This window comes from Ctenocephalides felis, unplaced genomic scaffold, assembly GCF_003426905.1.
Source record: "Ctenocephalides felis isolate EL2017-DRISC unplaced genomic scaffold, ASM342690v1 CF-g0.4_SCAFFOLD_03138, whole genome shotgun sequence".
In the NCBI taxonomy this organism is placed as follows: Eukaryota; Metazoa; Arthropoda; class Insecta; order Siphonaptera; family Pulicidae; genus Ctenocephalides; species Ctenocephalides felis.
In genome coordinates, this window is record NW_020539292.1 from 18,289 (window position 1) to 30,269 (window position 11,981).

Sequence of the window (11,981 nt, forward strand, 5' to 3'; positions counted from 1 at the left end):
ACATACCTCAGAAAAAATGGATGTGTATGTATATGTGTGGAGACAATTTTTCGTCAACGATTTCGGGCATATGGATGAACCGATTTGAAAAATTCAAAAAGCACGCTTTCGACTTTAATATTTTTTTATTTATATTTAATTTGTTATTTATAGTTTGTCTTCATTATTTGTTCTCATGGATTTTCGTTATCATGTCTCAAGAAACACGAGTTATTATTTCGGTTTAAAAGAAGAATTAGCAAAATATTAAAAATGTTTTTTTTTTATTATATATATTATAACATCAGTACAAAATTTGCTTTAAAATATGCTCATATTATTTTATCGCGAGCAGCAAAAGTGACATCTGTTGGAAGAAAGGTGGCGCGTTGAATCATGAAGACTCAATAAAACTTTGACGCCGCTTGCTCTTCTTTGCGATGGCCCACATCTTCTTACCAGGAGTCCCGAATTTGCGGCCCGTGGTCCCTGTGCGTCTATAATAATGGTCAATAGAAAATAGTAACTGCAGACTTACTTTTTTGCTTACAGCAAGTTGCATTTACGAAAATAAAAAATATATAGTTGTAAAACCTTCCAGTTTCGTTTTCTGTTTCTAATACGAAATGAACAATTTCTATTTTCTTGCAATGACGTAATTTTTAATATTACTATTTAAATATAACATTTTTCGGTTTTGACCAAATCGGTATTGGTGACGATTTAGGTATGATGTTCAATACCCAATTGCATATAGTTATCTGTAATCTGACACCACTTTTCTTAATTCTTAAACATCAGCATTTAGATTTGCATTGGTATTGGTACTTATCCGTTTTCTGTAATTGTCCAAAAATCGAAATTGAAAATTTTCACATTTCTTTACGTTTTGAAGGTTTCTGAACATTTTGGCACACCTCAGAAAAAATGGATGTGTGTGTGTGTGTATGTATGTATGTATGTATGTCTGGATACAATTTTTCGTCCACGTTTTCGGGCGGATCAACCGATTTGAATGGTTCAAAAAACATTCGATTTCTATTGATGATTAGTGCTGATTAGTTTTTGGCAAAGGCAGGTCCAGCCGTTACGGAGATACGGAGCAAAGAGTGCAGAAAATACAAATCGAGTTTTTGAGAGAATGGAGTATCCGATTTGAATAATCTAAAAACCATTCAATTTGTAATGATTGGGAGAACAGGTGATTATTTCGAAGTCATTTCGAAGATACAGGGCTAAATATGCAAAAAATTGCAGTTTTTGAGAGAACTAAGCGTCCGATTTGAATGATTCAAAGCACTTTCTGCTTGTTTTAATAAAATAATTGCTTTTGGGAAAAAATGGTTACAATTTTTTTTTCAAAATAATTTTTTTTTTGTATATCGAAAATAATTTTAATTTTTTTTATAAATTATTTCAACTTTGCAATTCAGTTCATGTAATTCTTTTAAGTATTAGACAATGTTACAATATTTATAAAAATCTATTTGAAAACATTTAGAAATCATTAGATGGAAATGCGAACGTTTCATTATATCGTTATTAGTCTACCTCTACATCAACTTGACTATTTGGCCCTGTTTTGACTTCGTGTTTGGCACCGCTGTCCCACACTAAAAATCGATATGACTATACACGGCTAGACATGAGTCATAAGCTTAGGGGTGCACGAACCCACGGACATTGTAGGGAATGGGGGTTGTTTAAACGGGCGGGGAAGTCCTGTGAGAGAGCTTTCGCATTAGACATCAAAACACGGGAACTCTGGTAATGTTCGGTTCCAATGAAATATTTAAGGATATTTACCTTGGAACAAGATAGGGCAGAAATAGTATATTTAATCAAAACAAATCATCATATATCTTTTTGAAAAAATATCCCAGGGCCGAACTCTGTTACATGGAATAAATATACTAAAGGTTTCCTACAAATATTTTACAGATTGAGCAAATTCATTAACTCAACAGTTAATGAAAAATCATGAAATTAAATTTCCCGCTTTTTTAAGAGAAAACGCTTTTTATTAATAATATTAATGACTTGTTTTTTATTTATTCTGAAATCAATACACTACATGGTATATGATATGCTATAACTAATTTCGGCTAATAAATATCTTATACTTTGCTTAGTTATTATTATGCTTAACACATTATAAGTGAGCACGTAAAAATACTCGCCAGGTCAAACTGAATGTGTAGCTGGCAAAATTTGCGAGTAAAACGCGCCCTCTAGCTTTTACGTCGCCTTGTATCATAAACACAACTTACCATATCGTTAAATACATATTTTTCAAATTTTTCAACAAGAAAGTTGTATCGAAATATAGCAGTGCATTCTTAATGCTATCACTGTATGAAATCGCATAAAAAGAAGGCATTTTAAGTGGCACTATTTGTTTTTAGGGATTCACAGAAGCTCTTATGACACCTAAATAATTCGATTTTTTTGAACATCAGAGATCTACTTTTTCGTATTTTTTGTTATTTGTTTGATGACCTGTACGAGTGTCGCCTAAAAACGACATACAGTGTGTCGACATTTGATTCAAGATTTAATACTTTAAGTCACATTATTAAAAATTCTAATTTATTGTTTTTTGTTCCTTGAAAGTGTTATTTTTATTTTTCAAATACATTTTAATTAAACATGGTTGGAAAATCTTAAAATATTTTGTTTAACAAATATTTGGGCGGCTTGTTGGCTCATATGTTTACAGTTGTCACTCTTGCGGAAAACAGCGCGATGGCTGAAGTGTTGAATCATTTGTTTAATATATATATTTGGTGATATTAATTGCTATTGTTTACCTTTTTTATATACATCTTCGAACAAAAAATTTTGACTGAACATTTTGATGCGTGGCTCTTAAACAATTATTTCTTTATAAGAGAAATGCACTACTTGGTTTTGTTCGATCTTATTATCCGAGCTTTTATTTAAAATTCACTCAACGTATTTTTTTTATTTTGTGACTGACAATTGAACTAATCAATGATATTTGATTTTAGGCCTGCGAGGAGTACTGCTAGAATGCGAGAACTTGCGGGCCTTTGCCCGACGCGTCTGTCAATTCTGCTGACTCTATTGCTGCTCCTCAAATGTTGCTCCTGCTATTTGATCATCGTACATGAAAACGCTCCAGCCGGTGAAATAATTTTCAACGCATCTGTTCACAGGCTCGGTTCCGATCGCGCCTACTCAATCAATGCACATAAATCGGCTAGTTATGTTCATCGTATCATTCACGTAAACCATGACACAGGATCAGTTCATCTGAAGAAACAATTGTCTTGTGATGGCTTATATTATCCTAGTTTATTTACGTTCTACGTCGACTCGGTATCAAGTCGTGTGCGAAATATTGATTACTATAGTTTACCGTTACGGATTTTAATAACTGGTGCTGATTGTAGCGATGGTTATTTTGATCTGAGTAGTCGTCTATCATTCGATGAACCTGATCAAGAAATCCGTAACAAAAGAGAAACACGCGGCCATATGAGTCCACAGAATACTGGATTGGAGACTGCCCACCAGTACTTGCTTCATAGCATTCAACGGCAGAAAATACTTCGTATGAAACGATCGATTCGTTTTCTAACTGCTTCGAAAATTCAGAAACGAGTTGAAGATGCGAAAAGATGGGTATCGGAGACTTACGCCTCGTTTGCTATTCCAACAACTGATAAGCCATGGCAAAGCATTTGTTTACGAAAATCGCAATTTATTAACTCATTAGCTAGCTTTATGCCTAAATCGGTTGAGCAATATTGCAAAGTAACGTTTATAGATTTAAATGATGATAGATTTGCGGTCGAAACTCAAAATTTTCATCTAGTCGCACGCGATGATGTTTGCATATATGAATCTTTATGGAAGATAGTAATTTTATTTAAATTAAATTGTGAAGGGATCGATGTAATTGATACAGAACATAGGCTAAAAATAGTTTATCATCATCAGGAATTCAACGATACTGATATAGCTAAACGTGTTAGACGTGAACTCAGAAATCAGTCTCCATTTTTCGAGCAGGCATTATATGTCGCGTCTATTATGGAAGAACAAATACCACCTGCGGCAGTAACAACTCTAAGAGCGAGGGATCCTGAAGGCTCTACTATAGAATACACAATGACGTCTTTGCTGGATTCCAGATCACAAGGAATGTTTCAGATAGATGCGCATTCAGGGTCCGTCGTTACAATGGTCCGCTTGGATAGGGAACTAGTTGATGTGCATTATTTTCGTATTTTAGCAACAGATGACAGTTTTCCACCAAGATCGGGAACTACAACTCTGCAGATTAATGTTTTAGATTGTAATGATTACGCGCCCACGTTCGAAAGCTCAGAGTTTCACGCAAGTGTACGAGAAAGTGCATCAGCTGGATCAACCGTAGTAACTTTACGCGCTACTGATCAAGACGTCGGTAAAAACGCGGAAATAGAGTATGCAATAGAAAATATTTCGGGTGAAAAAGATTCGACGGATCTCATTAACCAGCCATTCAGAATAGATGCGCAAACTGGTGTTTTGACTGTTCGTAGTCAATTAGATCGTGAACGCGTAGAATCTTATTCTGTTATTGTGACTGCTAAGGATTTAGCTCATCCAACGAGCGCACGTAAAACAAGTACAGCAACAGTTGTTGTAAATGTACTGGATGATAATGATAATTATCCTCAATTTGGCGAACGTACATATTCTGTGCATATCAAAGAAGATAGCGGTAATGATAATCCGGTCATAGCTCAAGTAGTTGCAACCGACGCAGATGCTGGTGTAAATGCTTTCATTCGTTATGCTATTATTGGAGGAAACACTATGTCGCAGTTTTCAATTGACAGTATGACTGGCCAGGTTAGTTTAGTGAAACCTTTGGACTACGAAACTACAAGAAGTTACAGATTAGTGGTAAGAGCGCAAGACGGGGGAAGTCCATCACGATCAAACACAACTCAACTATTGATAAATGTAGTTGACGTGAATGATAACAGTCCCAGATTTTATGCGCAGTTATTTCAAGAATCTGTTCTTGAATCAGTTCCGCCCGGTTATAACATTGTACGTGTTCAGGCGTATGATGCCGATGAAGGTGATAATGCCGAAATTACCTATTCTATCATTGATGCTACTAGTTCAACTGGTCTCAGCTTTGAAGACGGCCAATCAGAGGAAGTAGTAAGTACTACTGATTTTCCTTTATCTGTTGATTCCCGAACTGGTTGGGTACATACCACAACAACTTTGGATCGAGAAAAACAATCAAAATATCAATTTCAAGTTATGGCTAAAGACCATGGAAACCCGTCACGTTCCGCTTCTGCTTCCGTATTGATTACTGTGCAGGATGTAAACGATAATGATCCAGCATTCAATCCCAAACATTACGAGGTGTCACTAGCTGAGGACGAAGTGCCGGGAACTCCAGTAGTTCAGGTAATAGCTACAGACCCAGATGAGGACTCTAGGTTGCACTACGAAATATCTGGCGGAAACACACGTGGGAGATTTGCAATCACTTCTCAGAACGGGTACGGACTCATCACTGTCGCGCAAAATTTAGACTATAAACAAGAACGAAGGTTTATTTTAACTGTATCAGCTACTGATTCTGGAGGTAGAGTAGATACTGCAACAGTTTATGTAAATATTACTGATGCTAATAATTTTGCGCCGGTTTTTGAAAATGCTCCATATAGCGCATCAGTTTTTGAAGATGCTCCATTAGGAACTACTGTATTAGTTGTGTCTGCGAGCGACGGAGATGTAGGTCTTAACGCAGAGTTAACGTATACATTATCCGAAGATGCAAGTGGTCCTCAACCATTTAGAGTAATCGAACAAACTGGTGCAATCGTCACAAACAACTTATTAGACCGTGAAACTGCTAGCAGTTACTTATTAACCGTCACAGCACAGGATGGTGGCACTCCTTCTTTGTCCGATACTACTGATATTGAAATCACTGTGTCGGATGTAAATGATAACAAACCGATGTTTACTGCACCTATGTATCTTTCTTCCATACCAGAAAATGCTCTCATTGGAACATCTGTGATTCAAGTCTCAGCTACGGATGTTGATATCGGAATGAATGGCCGTATTCGATATTCGTTGGTTGAAAAAGATATCGAAGATGCTTCATTCGTTATTGATCCATCTTCTGGAGTAATACGCACTAATAAGGGTTTGGATCGAGAATCTGTTGCTATATACCACTTACAGGCGGTTGCAAAAGATTTGGGCACTCCATCACTAAGTTCTACAGCCGAAGTTCAAATTAGAATTGAAGATGTTAATGATAATCCTCCAACGTTCGCCAGTAACAGAATCACATTATATATTCCTGAAAACAGTCCTGTGGGCTCGCTTGTTGGAGTTCTTCATGCGCAAGATCCAGATGAAGGAATTAACGCAATTATACACTACTCAATTATTGGTGGGGAAGACAGCAACAGCTTCAGTCTTATGACACGCCCGGGATCTGATCTTGCGGAACTGCTAACTATGGTAGATATGGACTACGAATCACCTAAAAAGAAATTTGAATTAGTAGTACGTGCAGCTAGTCCTCCTTTGAGAAATGATGTCCATGTGGATGTTATTGTAACAGATGTGAATGATAACGCGCCTGTTTTGAAGAATTTTCAAATATTTGTTAATAATTACAAGGATCATTTTCCATCTGGGGCAATTGGCAGAATACCAGCATTTGATGCTGATGTGACAGATAAACTTGATTACAAAATATTGTCTGGAAACAATGCTCGGTTGTTGTATTTGAATCAGTCTACTGGTGAGCTAACATTATCACCTCAACTGAATACCAATGTGCCAAGACAAGCATCTATGAAAGTTGCAGTATCAGATGGAGTTAATGATGTACAAGCTGTAATGACAATGACTGTGCGCTTAGTAACTGAGGATATGCTACTTAATTCGGTAACTGTGCGTTTAAATGATATGACTAGTGAAGCATTTTTATCACCTTTGATGAATTATTTCATTGATGGCCTTGCGGCAATTATACCTTGTTCAAAGGAACATATATTTCTGTTGAGTGTTCAGGACGATACTGACGTCAATTCTCGAGTTTTAAACGTATCATTTTCAGCCGGTCGTTTTGACACTCCCTCTATGTCGTTTTACAAACCACAATACTTGCAGGAGAGGGTGTACTTGCACAGGTTGCTACTACAAAGTATTTCTACTGTTCAAGTGCTACCGTTTGATGACGATTTATGCGTTCATGAACCCTGCTTGAATTTCGAGCAGTGTGTTACGGTTCTAAGATTTGGCAATGCGAGTGGTTTTATTCACAGTGATACAGTTTTGTTTAGATCAATTTATCCAGTTACCACATTTGCTTGTAAATGTCCTGAAGGATATACAGGGAGCAGAGAGCATTACCTATGCGATACCGAAGTTAATTTATGTTATTCGAATCCATGTAAAAATGGTGGTGTATGTATGCGGAGAGAAGGTGGCTACACTTGCATTTGTGAAATGCCATTCACAGGTGTAAATTGTGAAACAGTTCTTAGTAACTGCACCGGAAATAATTGTATGACGCAGCGAAATTGTCTAATGGAGCGCGACCTGGATAGTATGTGTGAAAAATGCCCAAGAACTAAAAGTAAAGAACGGGTAACTCTGATAACTCCGGCAGCTTATACCATGGAACGTAAATCTCAGATTGATCCTCATAACGAATTCAATCACATGTGCGAATTACGATCCCGAAGTTTTGTCCGCGGTTCTTACCTAACTTTTCCAAGTTTACATCAAAGAAATAGATTTCATATAAAATTACGGTTCGCTACATTGGAGCAAAATTCCTTACTTTTATACAACGGCAGATACAATAATGAGAACGACTTTGTAGCGCTTGAAATCGTAGACGGTGCAGTACAATTTTCGTTTTCATTAGGCGAAGGCACTGCTACAGTTTACACAAATGTACCAGGAGGAGTTGCTGATGGCTTGTGGCATAGTGTTGTAGTTGAATATTTTAACAGAACAGCAATATTATCAGTAGACGACTGTGATTCTACATTGGCACTATCTCCTGAAATGGAAAATAGAGGCATAGATTTGATGTGCGCTAATTCGACATACCTCGAGCTACCAAGCAAATGTGTAATATTAACTGAAAACTGCCATAGATATTTAGATTTGACAGGACCTTTACAAATTGGTGGATTACCTAATGTTCCTAATTCATTGCAAGTAAACTCTAGAGATTTTGTAGGTTGCATTGGCGATCTTCACATAGATCATCGTTTTATTGATTTAAATAACTTTGTAGCCGATAATGCCACAATATTGGGCTGTCCAGAGTTATCAAATTTTTGTTCATCTGATCCCTGCTATAATGGTGGTACATGCATTGAAAAATGGGGATCTCATCATTGCTTGTGTGCAGAGGGTTTCACTGGCAAAGATTGCAATGAAATTACCACACCACCATGGCGTTTTCAAGGTGATGGCTTACTTTCATTCAATCCTCTTTTGAGGCCTATTCAGCTGCCTTGGTTGAATGCATTATCTATTCGAACAAGGCAATCAAATGCATTTCTGATGTCAATCCAATTGGGTCAAACAAGCAAGGCTATAGTATCGGTGAGTTTAGCAAAATATTTAATATCATTTGTTCATGTTATTATTATAAATTATATTTTTACATTATCAGCTGAATGATGGGTTTTTGCAATATACTTATAACAATGATCCAGTTTATTTGTCAAGTGTCAATTTATCGGACGGTCAATGGCACCGAATTGAAATACAGTGGCTTGGCACAGAATTAGCTTTTTCATTAGATTATAATCACAGAATGGCTATATTACCTGTAACACACAAGATTCAAGGATTGTATATTGGAAAAATTGTACTTGGTATGGATTCTGGAGTTTTCGGCAATTTTGATTATGGTTATTTTGTTGGGTGCATTCAGGTAAACAACTTATAAATAATTATAAACGTTATAAATGTTAATAATTTCAAATTAATTCCTCAATTCAATGTAATTTTAGGATGTTAGAGTAGGAAACTTGCAATCAGTACTTAATCGACCAACTGTGCAGGAGAATGTTCAGGAAGGTTGCGGAACGCAAGCTGAATGTCCTATTAGTTGTCCAGAAAATTCCGAATGTAACATGGAGTGGGATGAAGTATGTTATATGCATTTTGTGAACTTATTGTACCTTTTATTAATAATCTATTTTATTATACTTTTAGGCTGAATGTGTTTGTGAAAAAGGCTATATTGGCAAAGAATGTATTTCGAAGTGTGATGTTAATCCCTGTCAAAATAGTGCAACATGTCATATGGATTACACATTAGACAAGGCATATTATTGCAGTTGTAACAGCTCTTTGTATTCAGGTATTGCAAAAGAATTGGAATTTTTATTAGAATAGTCTGGTTCTATATGCGATTTTTTCCATTTGCAAATTATTTCGAAATATACAAAATTGTATTTTTTGAGAATTTACATGATTTGACTGTTACACTTGATATATATTTGCATGAGAAACTTAACAGACTTAAAATATATGAGCCTTGAATTTTTACATCATAACTTTTTTCCACTCAGTTAAGTGTTTCGTTTGATACATATCGGTTCGTTAATAACAATCGGATTCTAATAAAAAGCGAGCATTAGTTCTTGATACTGATGATCTTTGTAATTTTTCAATTTGTTATTTACAACCTCACAGGTGAATATTGCGAAATAGTACTAGAGCAACCTTGTCCGGCAGGCTGGTGGGGTGTAGGAGAATGTGGACCATGCAATTGTGATGTGGATAAGGGTTATAATCCTGATTGTCATAAAACAACAGGAGAATGCTCTTGTAACGTAAGTTTATAATTGGATCTGACATAAGAATTTCTAATTTATTTACTAATTTACTTTATACAAAATATCAGGAAAACCATTATCAGCCAGAAGGTCAGAATGCTTGTTTTCCATGCAATTGCTATAGCACGGGTTCTTTCAGTTCGACATGCGACAAAATTAGCGGACAATGTTCTTGTAGAGAAGGCGTCATCGGTCGACGATGTGACACTTGTCCCAATCCTTATGCGGAAATTACTTTAAAAGGATGCGAAGGTAAATAATGTTTTGTTGAACTAAATTTTACAAAACAATCTTTTGCTTTTATTTTAATTTCAGCAGATATATTGATGGACCGAACTTATTTTAAAATTATATAGTGTTAGATAAAAAGACCATGAAAACTTTAAGAAAAAATAATTTAATAATAATAAATAAAACTTTAATTTGAATTCTATATTTTTCATTTAGCCTGAAATTTTATAAACTAATTTTGAACTAATATCTCTGAGAACTAAAAATGCGTTTTTATAAAAACACAATCATCTTCATTTTGTTGTCCATTTTGATGCCTATCTTTAGGAAAATGTTGAACACTGAAATATTCCAATTTTTGATAATTCGAAAAAATAGATTTATAAATAGATTTTAATATTTTAATTTCAAATTAAATATGACGTATATAGTCTAGGATAGTATAATTTAGTTATGACCATGATATTGTATTAAGTGAAGTTGATAGATATATAAAATGACTACTGACTTTACAAATGATATATATTAACATTTTCCACTCGCAAAATGCGAGATTTATATGAATTTTGCTGCCGGAGTGGCGGCATTCGAGTCGAAACGGTTAAACTAGTGCTGTATGGCATCGTGCCTTAAGGCAAATTGCTGGAACTTCCCGTACCGTAATGAAATGTTCGAGGAATTAAACTGTTTTCAAATAAATAATTATAAATACTGTAATATTGTCTAATATTTATAAGAGTTATATAAACTGAATCACAAAGTTAAAATGATTTATTAATTGATTTTTTTTTCCAAAAGCGATTATTTTGTCAAAACAAGCATAGTTTTTTGCATCATTCAAATCGGGATGCTTAGTTTTTTCAAAAAATGCCATTTTTGCACATTTAGCTACGTTTCTCTGAAACGGCTGGACCTGCCTTTGCTAAAATAAATCACCACTTTCCCCCGTCATTACGAATTGAATCATTCAAATCGGATGTTCCGTTCTCTCAAAAACTCGATTCCTATTTTCTGCACTTTTTGCTCCGTATCTCGAAACGGCTGGACCTGCCTTTGCCAAGAACTAATCAGCACATCTCCCTATCAATAGGAATCGATTTTTTATTCAAATCGGTTGATCCGTGTGCCTGAAAACGTGGACGAAAAATTGTATCCATACCTACATACACACATCTGTTTTTTTGCGGTATGCCAAAATGTTCAGAAACCTTCAAAACGTGAAGAACTGTTAAAATTTTCAATTTTGATTTTTGGACGATTACAATAACTTACAATTAGTCTACGGGAAGTTAATTAACAGCTGGTTATGTTTAATTTTGTAGTGGTGTACGATTCATGTCCACGTGCGCAGGATGCAGAACTTTGGTGGCCTCGTACTAGTTTTGGCAGCGAAGCAATCATCAGTTGCCCTGCACCGGCTAGCGGACGCGCATCGCGTCTTTGTGATTCCACTCTGGGCGGATGGCAGCAACCGGATCTTTTTAATTGTACCTCTAAACCGTTTATTGAACTTAGGAAACAGGTATTGTGATTTTAAAGTTTTTGTACATCTTATAATATAATGCATAATCTTAGATGTTTATTTAAAAAAACTGCAGACCCGGCATATGCCCGTCATCTTACATGATTAGATGCGATTTTACAAGATTATTTGACAGGGGTTGGTTATCTCGATAATATTGTATTTATACTGAGACAATGTGTTTTCATAATAATTATATTGTGCCAATTAATCACCATAGTATCTGGGCTATGTTTATTAATTAACATATAATTGTTAATATTAATCAATTGAATTCAAGGGATATTTTCAATTAAATATACAGTAGAACTCCATTACCCGAACTCCAATCATCCGAACTCCAATTATCTGAACTCCGACTATTCGAATCGCCG

At 35.5% G+C, this 11,981-nt stretch overlaps 1 protein-coding gene across 1 annotated transcript; it reads left to right on the plus strand.

Annotated features, from left to right (window-relative positions):
- Positions 1-2,994: 2,994 nt before the first annotated feature.
- On the plus strand, positions 2,995-11,607 carry LOC113381864 (protocadherin-like wing polarity protein stan; the record flags this gene model as incomplete). Its single annotated transcript, XM_026620526.1, has 8 exons — positions 2,995-7,570; positions 7,658-8,610; positions 8,681-8,944; positions 9,024-9,161; positions 9,229-9,376; positions 9,712-9,851; positions 9,923-10,106; positions 11,408-11,607. Coding segments are annotated over exons 1-8 (6,585 nt in total), but the record flags the coding sequence as incomplete, so codon positions are not given.
- Positions 11,608-11,981: the final 374 nt, after the last annotated feature.